Source organism: Elephas maximus, chromosome 1, assembly GCF_024166365.1.
Source record: "Elephas maximus indicus isolate mEleMax1 chromosome 1, mEleMax1 primary haplotype, whole genome shotgun sequence".
Classification (NCBI taxonomy): domain Eukaryota; kingdom Metazoa; phylum Chordata; class Mammalia; order Proboscidea; family Elephantidae; genus Elephas; species Elephas maximus.
The window spans coordinates 198001411-198018916 of NC_064819.1; the positions used below are offsets into that span (position 1 = coordinate 198001411).

The window sequence follows — 17506 nt, forward strand, 5'->3', positions numbered from 1 at the left end:
GATATTTTATAGCTGAAATATTTCAACAATTCAGAAACCTCTTTCACCCATTGGTCTGATTTTCTCAAGGGTTTCTATAGCGACTTTGTTACTTCTCTGTGGTCTGGAAATTGTAAACAACTTTCAGTTTCAGAACCAGATTATTGCAGAACATTTAGAATCTTCTGTGCCATTCATATTCTCTTGTTCAATCCCTTTGATACCATTGGCCGATAGTTTTTCCTAAGTTTTCTCCTTGGCCTTCAAATAACTCTAGACTCCACTTTGCTTTTCCCCTTCCTGAACACCCCTGTCAAGTGCACCAAGCACTCATTCTCACTTTAATTTTGCGTCTTAGTAGCATGATTCATCCTCCTTACTTCTCTCATGCGTCTTTATAGTATTGCAATTTAAGATATCACGTTTAACCCTATGGGGTTCAGTTGTTGGGTACCTTGATCCTGAAATTAGTCTGGGACCTTCTCCATTTTCCTGCCCCTGGTTGTGCCCGCTCTCTGTGACCTATGATGCTTCACCACCAACTTCTCAAGTCAAATAGATGAAAACCTTATTAAAATGAATTCTCTGGAGCTGTTCAACTTCCCCCCGTGTGTTCTCATATATTCTATGTATTTTCTTAGCTACTTTTAAAGCATTTTATTATTCTAGCAGATCATTAACATGTACTAATGTTTACTTTAAAAAGAAAAGCGTGAAAGTCACAATAGAAAAGAAAGATTATAAACAGATAATTCATGAAGGAAAAACAAATGCAGATTCCTAATATGTAGGAATATTACAATAGAATACAAGAACATAATAAGCTGGAAATACAGGTTGGGCCCTGATTTTGAAATTATTTAAAGCCAAAATAGGAGGTACCTATTTTGTTGTTGAAGTCTTTGAGCAGTGCAATCAGATAACATGCTCTGCTGCTAACCAAAAGGTTGGCAGTTCCAGTCCACCCAGAGATGCTTGGAAGAAAGGCCTGGAGATCTATTTCTATAAACTCAACTATTGAAAATCCTATGGGCCTCAGTTCTACTCTGACATGCATGGTGTTGCCCTGAGTCAAAACTGACTCAGCAGCACCTGGATGATTGCATTGTCTACTCAGTTCCCTTTTTCTGGGTCTTGCCTCTCTTCATCCCCATTTACATACACCCAGCTTTACTGAAGTTTGTTGAAACCTGGTACCATCCTCTCCCTCCTAAGTGCTCCCTTGGGCACAGACAATAATGTTGGGGGAACTACATTGTCCAGATGCCCTGCCAGTAGAGCTACAATTAGAACACTCCAGCGAAAGGCACCGTCTCAAAGTTTGAAAGGGGGCAGGAAAGAGAAGTCACTACTCTCTGACAGCAGCAGACGGGGAGTCTTGCCCTCCATCTATCCCTTCAGCACTGCCAGCACTGAGGTCATCACTTGTGGCTCTCAGGGACTTGAGGTGTCCTCCTGAGGCTCTTTCACTTCACTGTTGCTGGCAGCTGGGACCACTGGTGGCAACTTCCCTGAAATCTTTGTATTTCTAGATTTCTTAAAATACATCTGTTATAGATTGAACTGTGTTCCCCAAAAGGTATGTTCATGACCTAACCGTTGGTGCCTGGGAAGGGGATCTTGTTTGGAAATAGTGTCTTTAAAGATGTTATCAGTTAAATTATGCCAGAGTAGGGTGGGTCCTGATCCCATCCGAGTGGTGTCCTTATAGGGGAGAGGAGAAGACACAGGGAGACAAAGGAAGAAGGGCCATGTGAAGATTCATCTATAAGTCAGGGAATGCCTGGGTCTACCAAAGGTTGAGAGAGACAAAAAAGGATGTTCCCTTAGAAACTTAAAGAGCCTTAAAGCCGTCATGGCCCTGCCAGCACTCTGAATTCATACTACCAGCCTCCAGAACTGTGAGACAATAGATTTCTGCTCTTATAAGCCACCCCGTTTGTGGCACATTGTTATGACAGCCCTAGGAAATATGACAGCATCGTCCCTGACTTTTGCTCCCAATCCTTGTATCAAACCTCTTCCTACTCTAAAAAAAAAAAAAGATTATAATCATTTACCTGCAGTAGCAATATTCAAAGGTCACACTTAAAACAGTGAAATCTAAATTAAAAGAAGGAACATTTGGGAAAATAAGCACTTCATAAGTTTAAAACCCAACCCAGTGCCATCGAGTTAATTCCTACTCATAGCAACCCTATAGGACAGAGTAGAACTGCCCCATGGAGTTTCCAAGGAGCGCCTGTCGGATTCGAACTGCCGACCCTTTGGTTAGCAGCTATAGCACTTAACCACTACACCACCAGGGTTTCCTTCATAAGTTTACCTCTAATAAAAAACATGTATTGAGTACCAACTGTGTATCAGATGCAGTGTTGAATCTGTGAAGATGAGCGCACTCCACCTTTGAGTAACTTACATTCTTTGATGCAGAAGTAAATAGATACGCTCAGTGGGATGCAGTAAACATTGTGGAAACACAGAGGTAGGGCACTTAACTGAACTCAAGGATACTTTTTTAGAGGTGAGGCAGTTGCAGGGTGATCCAGGCTAAGGAGCATTCACAGGAAAAGACAACAGTATATAAAAGCATAGTTTATTTATGGATTGAATTGTGTCCCCCCAAAATGTGTATAACTTGGCTAGGATATGATTCCCAGTATTGTGTGATTGTCCACAATTTTATCATCTGATGTGACAAAATGTAAATGTGTTGTAAATCCTACCTCTGCGATGTTAATGAGGCAGGATTAGAGGCAGTTATGTTAATAAGACAGGACTCAATCCACAAGATTAGGTTGTATCTTGAGTCAGTCTCCTTTGAGATATAAAAGAAAGAAGCCAGCAGAGAGACAGAGTGGAAGGGTGGGGGTGGGGAGGTAACAGGGGACCTCATTACCACCAAGCAAGGAGAGCCAGGAGAGCTCCTGTCCTTTGGACCCAGGGTGCTGTGCTAAGATGCTCCTAGACCAGGGGAAAAATGATGACAAGGACCTTCCCCCAGAGCCAACAGAGAGAGAAAGCCTTCCCCTTGAGCCAGTGCCCTGAGTATTGACTTCTAGCTTCCTAAACTGTGAGAGATTAAATTTCTCTTTGTCAAAGCTATCCACTTGTGTTATTTCTATTATAGCAGCACTAGATAACTAAGATAGCTTATTTAGGGAAAATTTATAATTAGTTTAAAGCACTAGATCACTAAGACAGCTTATTTAGGGAAAATTTATAATTAGTTTAAATCACGAAATCACTTTCAAGGAAGTGGTAGAAGATAATGCTGGGCACCTTGACAAGGACCATTTCACTGGGGGCATTTATACTGTGCTAAAGAGGATATCTCTCTCTTTTCTCTCTCAAAGAGGAGCCATTGGAGGGATTTAAGTAGAGATGTGACACGGTGATTTCAATTTTAAGTAAATGATCCTGTGTGTCAGTGTGAAAGGCTAAACTGGATGTAGAGTGACTCATTAGGTTCAATAATCATCTAGGCAGGAGATGAATGATAACTTGAAGAAAGCAGTGCAGTGGGATTAGACAGGGAAATGCAAAATATATCCACAATGAGATAGCACTACACAGTTATTAGAATGGCTAAAATTAAAAAGACTGACAATACCAAGTGCCAGTGAAGATGGAACTGGAAATTTCATACACTCCTGGTAAGGATGTAAAATAGTATAATCACTTTGGAAAACTGGTGAGCACTTTCTTAAAAGGCTGAATAGATACTATCACATGACCCCACCCTTCCACCCCAAGGTATTCACCAAGCCACATGAATGCATACATCCATACAACAGCTTGTACCAGTATGTTTCATAGCAGCTTTATTTGTGAGCCTCAGAAACGAAAAACAACTCAGATGTACACCAACAGGTGAATAGATACACAAATTGTGGTATATTCATACAATGGCATACTACTCAGCAGTAAAAATTAATGAACTATTAATATATATACAAAATGGATCAGTACCAAAATAATTATTCTGAGTGAAAGAAGGTAGACAAAAAAGAGTCCATTTGTATAAAATTCTAGAAAATGCAAACCAATTAGACTGACAGAAAGCAAATCAGAAGTTACTTGAGGATGGGTGGGGAGGAAGGGGCAGGAAAGAGGGATTACAAAGGGTCATAAGGAAGCTTTTGGGTGATATTTATGTTCATATTCTTGATTGTGGTGATGGCATCTTAGATGTATACATGTCTCAAAACTTATTAAATTGTACATTTTTGATATGGTTAATTTATAGTATGCTAATTATGCCTCTGTAAAGCTGTTTAAAAATTAGGACAGATATTAGAGTTATTTAAAAGAAGAATCAGACGGCTGTTGACTTATTAAATGTGGAACAGTGAGGAGAAAACCCAGGTTGACGTTCTAGTTTAGGAACTTGGCTGAGGGCTATAGTGCCAACAAATAAAATAGGCATAATACAAATTGGGTGCAAAAAGATCATTTAGATTTCTAATATGTTTTGTTTGAAGTACTAAAGGGAAATACAGATGATGGTGTCTCATTTATTGAATATGGATTTTTAGGCAAAAGTCAGGTCCAGGCATGCTGATTTCTGAGTTATCCTAAGTAGGTGAAAACTGGAATTTACTCAGACGGTTAAAACCTGAGAGGTGCGTAAAGAAAGGGATAGTAGGGAACATCAGCATTTCAGAGGTGTTCAAAGAAATAGCTTCGAAGAAAGGAGACTGAGAATGAGGTTAGAAAGGTAAGGAGAAGACGTTAGAGAACATGGCATTATGGAATCCAAAAGAGGAAATTTCCAAAAAGAAGGGAGATAAACTAACACCATCATATAGTACATAAGAATCTGCTAAGTTAAGGAGAGAAGTTCTCCGTTAGGTTGGTTATAGGGGAGTCACTGAGGACTTTGGCAAGGTCACAGACCATGGAGTAGTGGGATAGAAATCCAAATAAGACTCCTGCAGTGTGAGTCTTGGCTCTTTTCCAGGGGCCAAATTAGTTGTTTTAAATGAATTATTCTCAATAAGTTTGTGAAAGAACTATCTCTTGAAATTCAAATCCACTCCTTCAGGGGACATCCCTGTTGAGAGTCAGTAAAACCACCAAAAAAAAAAAAAAAACCCATTGTCTGTCCTATAGGATGGCTATGAGTTGGAATCGACTCATAGCCATCCTATAGAACAGAGTAGAACTGCCCCATGGAGTTTCCATGGAGACCCTGGTGGAACCGAACTGCTGACCTTTTGGTTAGCAGCTGAGCTCTTAACCACTGCACCACCAGGGCTAAAATGTGCCACAGCCCCCAAGTGCACTGATACGGAAACAAGGTTCAGAATGACCGTTTATTTTCAATGAACTAACAGTGAGAAGAAAAAAATACCAAAGTAAAAACAATTAGCTTATAAAAAGTCAGCATTGATTATATTTATTAAGCCCCCACTCCATGTTTAGCATTTAATAAAACCCCTATTTCCCTACGCAGCCATAAATGATGTCTGTACTCATCAACTCTGAAATTGTGTGTTAATAGCTTATTTCTCTATTCTGTAAAGGAAAAGAAAAAAAGACTGTTAGTATTCCATAGCAGAACCTACTTCATGGCTATCACTCATGAAGCGTAGAGTAAAATCTGCCCTTTAAACCGGTAAAAATATTCCATTCAACATATCTCTGCCAGACTTAACTCCTGGGCCAATGAGTTTCAATTCAATTGTGTTGCCACTCTTTAATCAGTTTTTCTTAGAATGATTTCTAAAAATGCATATATTCATTCAGGGATAAGGAGGAAAACTACTTCCAGCCATTGGCTTGCATGTGATAGAGAGGCAGAATCTCATTTTCACAGACACTATGAAAATAGCGTTCGGTCTGTAAAAAGAGGCTATTACCATGTTCCACTCAACAGCCCCACAGGAAAACTTCTTTGCTGATGTGGATAAAAAGAAATTTGTGTGAAAAAAGTCATAAAAACAGTTTTATCAACCCCTTTTCCTGTAGCCACCAGTCCATGTTAAAGATGTAATCTTTTTAATATACATGAAAAATAATTAATTTTTTAATCTTAAACTTGCGAAATATTTTTAATAGGATGATTTTCTTTGGAGTTTTTCGTTTGTTTGTTTTAAACTTAGCTTTGAGGGTCTGAGGTATTAATAGGTTTGGGTATTTCTTTCTTTCTTTTTTTTTTTTACAAGGTAACTGTGTCTGGTTTCATTGGAGATTCTTTAGGAAGAAAAGTGCTACGGACTACAGCCGAATTTTGGTGTTTGATATTTCTGTGTTTTCCAAAGAGCACTAGTCCTAAAAGGTGATGAGTTGAGGGAAAATAATAATGTCCCATGGTCAAATATATTTGGGAAGTAACTATATTTCCTTCCCTTTAAGCATTACATTGCATATTAGCATGTTAAAAGCTCTGGAGAGTCATAAAATTAAGATGTCTTTAACTTTAACTCAGTGTTTGTCAATTTTATTTGACCTATGAAACTGGTGTTTTAAGCAATAAACTTTTAGAAATGTCCTTATAATTGATTGGTTCAAACGTTCATTTTCAGACCCTTATTAATTCAGATCCTGTATCAGACAAGGATTTAGAGGCCAAATTTATCATGTTAATGAACTGATACCTCAATATGCATCAAGGATCCAAAATATATGAAGCAGTTAAAGCCTAGGCCTAAGCAAATATTGTAGGGAGAAAGCCATAATACCGTAAACAAACCTTGCTTGACCCTTCGTATTGAGGGGGGAAAAAATCAACGAGATAAGAGTTCCCCATCTGCTTTCTGTACAAAGCAGTTTAAGCAGAAAAATGCCTCTCTTCTTTCTCTTTCCTTTCTGTTTCTGAGTTCTTATCCTCATCATATCAGAAATACCTTTGGACACCTGAGAGAAGAGCAGTAATGGAAGAGAACTATGCCTCTCACTACACTTGGCGTCTCAGCCTAAACTGTAATTTATAGTGGATGTGGCTTCTGGCATCTGGCAGGTTCTCGTCTCCCCACTGCCGGGAACAATCATCTTATGCAGGGGCTAGTGCTTTGCACGTGAGCCTAAGTCCCCGTAGTTCTGTGGATACTGAAAGTTTCATGAAGAGCTACAGACTCAGTGTATCTCTAGTTAATTGTATAATTCCTAATTAGATATCTATTTTAATATAAAACTAATTACCTTATTTCTAATTGTTTCTAACTCCCTACCTACATTATAGAAAACTTGACAAAATTGCTTTTTGACGTACATGTAAGCATCTCTCTCTTATCCTCATGGGTGTTGCCTTGAGAAGTGACTATTTTCATGCTCTCTTATTGTGGATGATTTAATAATGTATTTCATTGATATTATTGTATCTACGATTATTAAATGACTGTGTATAGTACCAATGTTGGAGAAAGTCAATGTTAATTTGAGAATTAATTAAACTAAATTCATCTTGAACTAATAGTGATGACATATATGTGATTGGTATTTCTTAAGTAAAATATTAACCTTTCTATCTCCTTTACAGCCAATATATCAATTGTAGACATAGATACTAACCAGGAGGAGAACATAGCAACTTCATCATCTGGAAACAACTTTGGTCTTGACTTGAAAGCAGATGACAAAATATATTTTGGCGGCCTACCAACACTGAGAAACTTGAGGTAATCTAGTTTATATTTAGAGCTAAGGATGAAGTTTTAAATAAATGCCCACTGTGTTCACTAGAGTTCCAAAGTTTAATTACAATAGGAATGTCATATGACCTTTATTGCAGAAAGACTTAATCAAAAAAAAAAAAAAACATGTTGCATGTTAAAGGACTGATTTGATATCTTTGTAGAAGAGATGGACTGGAATCACTGTTTCCCTTATAGTCACCTAATGAAAAGTATTATGAAAGTAATTAAAGGTGAAAACCAGAGTTGAATGTGGATCTTGTAATTTTTGTTCTCTTTACACATTAACTGGAAATAATGGCACACTGACATTGCTTAGTGTTCTGAAAATTAGTCAGTATTCCAGGACACAGTGACTACGACCTATTCTATTGCTAAGAATTAGCATCATTATGGTGTATTGGAGCTTGCCTCTATGCCTAATACTAGAGCTATTAGTTATTCTCATGCCCGTGCCAACATGTTTTTTCAATTTTGCATACGCTTTTTAGCTAGCAGGATGGGGAGACATTTTTAGTTCATAGTTTAATTAGTTCAAAAAATAAAATACAAATAACTAAACAATTTCAGAAAATATTTATCTGACATTTAATTAATTTACTGCTTACTATAAAAGAAAAAAATTTCTTTTTTCTTTTATAAAATATAAGAAGTGAACATCTATGGACTACTTAATGCCCAATAAATGTTCAATGAATTTAATTAAATTGGAATGAATTGATTTGGTTAAACCATAAGAGTTTATTAAAAATACAGACTACTGTGTTTTTAATTTTCTGTTGTGTTTTGTTATTTAGTTAGATTTTTATTGGGACAAAAGTCCTGCCTACGTGTTTCTATTCTAAAAAGTCACATTACATTTGGAGGGATTTCAGAATACCCACTGCCATCGAAAATAGCTGAGAAATATGGTGACTAGTTATTTTCATATTTCCCAAATGAACAATGGAACTTCAGTCTCATTTAACAAGCGACAGCATACGGATTGAGACTTACTCTTTTCCCAATATGTACACTCATAGACCACGCAATTCTAATAACCAGTCTTTCAAGAATAGAAGTTGATAAGTTTTATGGTACAGATAAACTAGTACTGTATTCTTCTACATTATAAGGTATTTTGGGTTAGAAATTTAGATTTAAAGTGCCTGGTCAACATGTATTTGAATAGTGACAGAGCTATTACTTGGAAATTAATTTATTCGGCATTCATTTAACAGATATTTGTTGAGCATCTACTCTGTGCCAGGCCCCATACTAAATGGTAGAAATCCAGAAGTGGCTTAAGTCGTTAAGATTTACTTTGCAATATCAATAACTATATTCTATGAGTGAAATATAGCCAAAATAAGGTTATCTAAGCTTAAATTCACTTCTAGTAATGGCCTGGCTTTAATTATCATAAAGTATTTTTTTTTAATTAACTACAAAGGTATCCATGTTAATTTCATTGAGACGAGTTTATGTTTTACTTGGCTAGCAAAGCACATATCGTATCTAATGAGTCTTTGCTTTATCATCACTAAGATGTTTTTACTTTCACAGTACATTTCACAATGATAACGCTGCTATAGTAGGCTACATTATTTCAGAACAATCTGTAGACATATATTTGTGACTGATCAAGAAGCCAAGCACTCAGTTACCTTCTGTTTTGCTCTCAGACAGGGTCGCAATATGATAAAGTGCAAAAGACATAGCAAAACATAGATTATTTTTATGGATTTCATTAAATTTAAGCTCTGTGATGGACAATATTTATAAACTACTTATGGGAACTGCAGAATAGAGACCTATGTATTTTCCCAGTCATTATAATGATAAATATAAGTTCTTAAATTCATAACCCAGTGCTAAAATAAAATTTTTCGAAGAGAATTGTATATAGGAAATGGTCATTTTTAGATTCTATTTTCACTGAAGAAACCCTGGTGGCATAGTGGTTAAGTGCTACGGCTGCTAACCAAAGGGCTGGCAGTTCATATCTGCCAGGCACTCCTTGGAAACTCTGTGGGGCAGTTCTACTCTGTCCTACAGGGTCACTCTGAGTCGAAATCAACTTGACGGCACTGGGTTTTTGGGGCTTTTTATTTTCACTGCAGTGAAGGGCGTATGTCTGTTTTTCTGTTCTGTCAATTTTTTGCACACCTTTGCTTTGTGGATCCCTATGAGATGTTTTATTTGGGGGTTTATCATTAATGTCTATTGTTTTGCTAAATGAAAATGCAACTATAAGTAAATTGTTTTGTTTTGTTTTGTTTTTCTCTTTCATGTGACCTAGTATGAAAGCAAGGTAAACTTTAAATTTATGCATGCCTTCTTCGAGTGCATGGGCTGGGTAATTGTGGCTTTAGATAAAGCAGCAGTACAGAAGCAGGGCGACCTGTGCAGCTTTGTCCATAGTATATTTCATGAGCAAGTCATGGATCCTGAGATGTCTCTCATGCTGCCCTTTACTTACAAAGATGCTGCTGCTTACCCACCATCAGTTGGACTTGCAATTTGGGTTGTTTCACCAGCGGTGATGATGGATTTGCTCTGCTTACTTGTTCAACCGCTCACGCACAGTGCCCCCTGGCAACCAGCAGCACACTCAGGCTTATGGGCACGGGCTAGTTCCGGGTAACAGAGCAAAGCGATCTACCCATCTCTGGGATTGAACTTCTGACTCTGGCCTCCCTAATACCATGCCGTCTACTGAACAATCAACTGGCGCTCCTAAACGCTTACCACTGCATTGTTGCTTTTTGCAGGGCTGCAAATTTGCAAACGTTTACACGGCCTTTGCACCTCATGGCAGAGCTGCTTATATATTTCTGTGTTTATTTAGAATTAGCTCTAGAGCCAGATGAAAAGAATCTCTGGAAATATGATATTTTAAAAAAGTGTTTGCATTAATGGTGAAGAAGTTTGTGGACGGTCCCCCTAGCTTCTCAGGAGCATTTGAACTCTAATTTGCAGACAAGGATTAGTGTGAAAGCTGTGAGCAGCATGTCCCTGGAAAGTGACTGGTCCAAAGCTAGAGAGGTGCAATCTGGCACACTCTGGCTAGCGCTAAAGACTGGTGTTTTGGCATTTCAGAGCCAAACTGTGCCAAATTTTTGGAAAGGAGATAATGAAGCTGAACTGATCCAAGAAATTTTAAAAGCAAAGGCTAGAATTTTAGTATCAGAAACTAGAATATATAGAAATGAAAGTGAAAAAAAATAAAACAAGTTATGTTCTCACAATACTGTAATGAGGATAGTCCTACTGTGTTTGCTAGGATGGCTAAAAGACAAACGCTGGCTTTCAGTGGAAACAGGTACTAATAAAACTCTGGATGACACTGTGTAGCTTGGTAATTTTGCCCTTGAGTGGTGAGCTTCAGAATTCTATGGTTACATTATGAATCTGATCATATGTGGTTACTTGTCTTCTGTGATTTTCATAACACTGGACTTGCTAAATTGTTGTATTTTGAAGTGGTTCTTTGTGTTTCCATGAAATAACAAACTATATAACTGGTAGGAGTGATAGACTTTATTGACAAGACCTCTGGAAAAATCGTGATAGATAAGCCTTCCCCTAAAGGCAAATATAGGAGCAAATGAACACTGTGAAAGAAATGCACCCATTCCCTTTGCCTTATAGAAGGACATAAGCAAGACCCTCACCCTCCCTCTGGATGTGTTCTTCTGACGGAGCAGAAGGGGGAATCCTTGGGAACAGGAGAAAATGATGGAAGAAAGTAAAGCAGTTACAGAAAAAAAGAAAACAACAAGTATCTGGCATGAAATAAATCACCTGGCACACACCACACTGCCAGGGCCTGATTTGCTTCCCCGCCTGTCTTCCCCGGTGCCATGCATTTTTTATTAAGACAGGAAAAAAAAATAATAAAAATGGATCCTGGAACCATGGACAGTGATAACAGAATTAATCATTACCTTAATAAGTTCAATATTTTGGTGAGACTGGACAGTTTTTACAGAACCTTATTAACATCTCTTAAAGAAGAAAGTATTACTTTATTTAGCCCTGTAGGGTCACTAGGAGTCGGAATTGACTCGACAGCACTGGGTTTGGTTTTGGTTTGGTTATAGACCTGCACTTTTCAAGAGAGTAGCCACTAGCCACAGTCTGAATTTAAATTAATTAAATTAAATAATTAATAAGTATTCAGTTCCTTATTGGCACAAGCCACAGTTATATGTGGCTAAAAAAAAAAACCAAACCCAGTGCCGTCGAGTCGATTCCAACTCATAGCAACCCTATAGGACAGAGAAGAATTGCCCCATAGAGTTTCCAAGGAGCACCTGGCAAATTCGAACTGCTGACCCTTTGGTTAGCAGCCATAGCACTTAACCACTACGCCAGCAGGGTTTCCTATATGTGGCTAGTAGCTCCCAATTTGGACAGCGCAGAACAGATTCTTTCCATCATCACAGAAAGTTCCATTGGACAATGCTTCTATACATTCAAGGAGTGCTATCATAGCTAACAACCTCCTAGCTTACATTTATGGAGTATTTCTACGTGCTAGGGATTATGTTAAAGTGCTTACATTCGTTGTCTTGTCCAAACTTCACAACTCAATAATGCATATAATAATATTATTACATCCATTTCACATATAAGGACACTGAGTCTCAGAGAAAAATCACTTGCAGGATGTCACATAATAAACCAGAGCAACATGCTGGACTCAAGGGCGAGGGCTTCGTTTTCTAATCTGCTGGAATATTTGCCCTGTTTTGAAAAGTGATGAGCAAAAGAAATAAACATTCAAGAGTAATTTGGGTATAAAAAAAAAAAAAAAGAAAAATCCCATTACCATTGAGCTGATTCCAATTTATGGTGACCCCAAGTATTACAGAGTAGAACTGCTATATAGGGTTTTCTTGGGCGTAATCTTTATGGAAGCAGATCACCAGGCCCTTCTTCTGTGCCACTGGGTGGGTTCCAAGTGCCAACCTTTAGGTTATTAGTCGAACACAAGCTGTTTGAGGCCACCCAGGGGCCTTAGTTTGGGTATGGAAACCATTTTTTCAACTCTATTGGAAAAATTAAATATATCTTTTGTGCTTTTGAGGAGCCCTGGTAGCACAGTGGTTAAAGTGATAGACTGCTAACTGAAAGATTGATGGTTTGAAACCACCAGCAGCTCCATGGGAGAAAAGATGTGGCAGTCTGCTTCTGTAGAGATTTACAGCCTTGGAAACCCTGTGGGATCGCTATGAGTTGGAATCGACCTGATGGCAGTGGGTTTTTGGTTTGTGCTTTTGGTTGCTTTATGTTGCTACTGCTCTGGCATAAAATAAGGACTTTTGGGTCAATCTGTACACTCAACTTTAAAACATCGTTTTTTTTTTTTTTTTTTTGAAGTTGTAATCCAAATGCGTTTCTTGAACTTTGCTTTAGTTAAAGCTTTAAAGCAAAATATAATATTATTCTTTAGCAACTATTCCCCTTCAAAAAAGTCTCAATGATAAAAATATTTTCTAGAATTTTTTTTTTAATTTTTGAGCAAGTTATTATTTTTACTTCTTTCTTATGTAGTTTTATGCTGCTTAAACAATTATCTACTTTTTGGAGGAAAAGGAAACTTTTATTTCATTATACACATAAAGCATTTAATACAAAAAAAAAAAAACCATTTTCAAGTCCATTCCAACTCATAGCAACCCTATGGGACAGAACAGAACTTCCCCACAGGGTTTCCAAGGAGCAGCTGGTAGATTTGAACTGCCACCCTTTTGGTTAGCAACCGAGCTCTTAACCACTGTGCCTCCAGGGCTCCAAAAGCACTTAATACAAAAAAAAAAAAAAAAAACATTGCTGTCAAGTCGATAACCCAAACCAAACCCATGGCCATCAAGTCGATTCCAACTTATAGTGACCCTATAGGACAGAATAGAATTGCCCCATAGGGTTTCCAAGGAACACCGGGTGGATTTGAACTGCCAACGTTTTGGTTAACCGCCGTAGCTCTTAACCAGTATGCCACCAAGGTTTCCATTGAGTGGAGAGAAGCCAGTAATTCCTGTACCTAAATTTAAATGCTGTGGGTGAGATTACTAAAAAAAAAAAAAAAAAAGGGAGGGGGCGGGGAGAAGAACTGCATAAAGACTCCTACAGGATGCTGTTAACATCTCTTAATCTCACCAGTAGATAAGGGAAAGCACAGTTTGCTGGGTGCCTGTGTGCGCCTGTGCACGAGTTGATAGATGTGCCTGCCTGTGAGTCAGTTTGCTCCTATGGCTTGCTTCCAATAGTTACAGGAACTACACTGTCATTGCCCTAATGCTATTGCTTTTGTTTTCCATTTAACTTTCAACAGGCCAGAAGTAAATTTGCGGAAATATTCTGGCTGCCTCAAAGATATTGAAATTTCAAGAACCCCATATAATATACTCAGTAGCCCTGATTATGTTGGCGTTACCAAAGGATGTTCACTGGAGGTTGGTCTGTTTTTAATGGTTCCCTAAATACATTCATGTCAAGTTTTACTTATATCCTATTGGTGCTTTTAGAGGCACCAGTCTCTTGTTAATCTATTTTAAGATCCTCCTTACCCTCATCAGAGCTGTTCATAAGTGATCAAGCAAGACTGAAGTACTTCTACAAATTACCATGATCAACTGAACTTAGCATATGTTTTATGAAGATCCAAAATTGTGATCCAATTTCCCACATGTATAGAATTTCATAGTATATATTTTTAATATAATCTCTTTTCTGGTTCTATTTATTTCCAATGGTATTTACCCTTTTCCTTTTTTCTGCCATCTATTTTAAATTTATTTTATCCTCATGTATTGTAATAGCTTTATTAGCAGCCCTATTTTTTTCCAGAATGTGGTAGGAGTTTACACAAACAGCAAGTAGTAGTTTGCACCATAATTATTAGTGCATATCATCTTGTCTACAGCTTGAAAGTCAAACCCCCTTTTCTTTGCAAATGGTGCAGACTAGGAACTATGGCATCCACTTTCTGAAGACTTGTCTTTGACAACACTGCAAAGTTTCTTATTACCAACAAGTTAAAGCTTAACCGTAGGCCCAAGCATCCTCTGTATCTCTTCTCCATCACCAAAGCAGCCCAGCAGCCCCCTGATTTACTTGACTACTCTGCACTGAGTCTTCAACAGGGGCTGACCCATACACGAGAGAAACTCAGGTCAGAGCTCTCCTCTCTTAAAATGTCTATAAACCAGAGCCAACTGTCATCAGCAAGTGTTAGTGAGAATTTTATGGGATCTCAGAACTGATAAGCTTGTTTAAAAAAACAACATGTTAAATATACTTAGAAATTTTAATTACTCTGAGATGATACAACTGTTCATTTTGATTTCTTTCTCCAATTAAAATTATTTTAAAGCACTCCTATAGAATTCACATCCCTGGGTGGTGAAAACTGCTAACAAAAGGTTGGAGGTTCAAGTCTACTCAGAGACAGCTGGGAAGAAAGACCCGGGGATCTATTTCTGAAAAATCAGCCATTGAAAATCCTATGAGCACAGTTCTGCTCTGACACACATGAGGTCGCCCTGAGTCAGAGTTGGCTTAATGGCACTCAGCTTATGGCATTCAGGGAAATGGAGGAAGGATAGGGAGAAAGAAAAAAGAATAAATCCATCATATGAGCCATGGGGTTTGAAGGCTGGAACAGAACTGTCAGGGCCTTTATTGTTTGTAGCTACATGTTCCATTTGAAGTTCCTACCCTGAGAAGCTTTGGAATAAGGAAAAAGGAAATACATAAAAAATTAAAATTCTAAGGACTGATATTGGCTTCTTAAAGAGCATTTCACTGAGAGTTTTAATCTTCCAAGCATTCACTCATCCACATTCAAAAGATATACATGAGGGTGAAAACTGTCTAGAAAATGAATAGCCTATATGTGTGGAAATGATGATTCTGTAAAGGCACTTTTCAGTAACCAGGAATTATTTTGCAACTAAAACATGTGGCAGAAATTTGGTATGACTAAATATTGAAAAGTCTGCACAGTAGTTTTATCGGAACTCTCCAAAACTCCATGATTTGGAAATTGGAATAGAAAATAGATTACACACTTTGCCCACACTTTGTGCCACTTAACTGGACCTGAAACACTGTGTGAAAAAAAAAAAAAAATAGCTTACATTAAAGAAATCCTTGCTTTTATTCCGGCAAAATCTGGGATTTTAAAAATGAACATTTTAAGCTGTCTCAATGCCCAACTATATGGGCTTGCTTAAATAAATTATATCACAGTCATACAATGGGATGCCCTCCAGCCATTAAAATTGATGATGAGATCTGTGTTTGCTGACAGAGAGGTATCCCCACATATTTAAGTGAAAAAAGAAGTTACTGATGAACGTGTCTATCATGATTCAGTTTAAATATAGGAGGGGAAGGTGGAGGAAGAAGGTAAGGCAGAGATAGATAAAATGAATGAATGAGTACATCTGGAAAATCCACATACAGCTATATACAGCTTTGGTATGGGAATAATTGCTGATTTCCCTATTTTTCACTTCTTATTGTCTGAAATATTAGTGTTTTTTTTTAATTTTATAATCAACAAAAACAATGGAACTGTTTTTATTTTGAGGAAAAACTGGACTATTAAATGTTTGGATTGTTGATTTTAAAGGTTTAAATTTTATCTGATATTTCTTAAATCTTATACCACACATTTATATATTTGATAGCAATGAACATGTTTACATTGGGCTCATCACGAAGGAAGAATGTTGAAAAAGACTATGGTCATACCCATAAAACAAACAATTAGTTGATGGAGTGTATTAAGGGGATTAATGTCAAGTATTTTCAAGGCAGATTTAGCAAGGTCAATTTAAACCAAAAGAAAATGTTATTTATCAGTAATAACCTTCTGTATTTTAAACCAGAAGTTCTAGAATAAAAGCAGAGGCCACAATGATGAATTTAACCTAAGCTGCTAGGAAAATTCAAAGTTACGAATGGAGATATACTTCTTTAACTGCTCTTAAACTCTCCATGTGACTGTGGGTTTTCATCCTTTCTAAAATTACAGTGTATTTTATGATAACATTGAGAGCACTGAAGAGGGAGAGTGAGATGGAGAAATTAATTTAAATTTTCCTTTCTAATGTTTTTTTCTCTTCTTTCCTTTTACCCACAGAATGTTTACACCGTAAGCTTCCCTAAGCCTGGTTTTGTGGAGTTGGCCCCTGTGCCAATTAATGTAGGAACAGAAATCAACCTGTCCTTCAGCACCAAGAATGAGTCTGGGGTCATTCTCTTGGGAAGTGGAGGGACACCAGCACCACCTAGAAGAAAACGAAGGCAGACTGGTCAGGTACTGTTGCACTTAGTTAATAATGCATTTCTCTAATATTTATATAAAACAGTTGTTTTACAAAGAACCAGTGAGGCATCTAGGGTTTATAAATTGCTTTTATATTTTCATATTTGCATCATTTATTTCCATTACCATATCAGCCAGCCAGGACTGAACATTTCTATATCCACGCTGACCTCCTATTTCTCTCATTTCTTCTTCTTCATTAGAATTTTCCCATTGATCAATTCCAGGTGCACAGTCACACTTGTATTTGCCCTTATATTTCATATCAGTTTAGCATATACATATACACAGAAATCTTAGAATATGTTCAAAATTATATTAATCTTTTCTTGTCTCCAAGTTCAGTTCCTTACCAGATCTGTAGCGATCCAGGGATGGCCTCTTAAATTTAAATTCCTTTTAGGGTCAGTTTCTCAGTTTCACTAGCCAAGGGGATGTGTCTGTTGGAACCTGCCCTGCCCCACCTTCTCTAGTCACAGTGATGACCAGAGAGTGGACCTGGAACTAGAAGTTGCAAATAAAGTACAGCCAACACAGACTTGGACAGTATGAAAAAGAAAACTTA

At 37.5% G+C, this 17506-nt stretch overlaps 1 protein-coding gene across 2 annotated transcripts in view; it reads left to right on the forward strand.

The window, feature by feature from the left end:
• Positions 1-17506, forward strand: part of LAMA2 (laminin subunit alpha 2) — a 717179-nt gene that overhangs the window by 664680 nt on the left and 34993 nt on the right. For both annotated transcript variants that reach the window (XM_049901052.1, XM_049901136.1), the window contains exons 51-53: positions 7463-7601; positions 13939-14059; positions 16756-16932. In XM_049901052.1, the coding sequence (XP_049757009.1) occupies positions 7463-7601; positions 13939-14059; positions 16756-16932 (437 nt within the window). The remainder of the gene's footprint in view (positions 1-7462; positions 7602-13938; positions 14060-16755; positions 16933-17506) is intronic.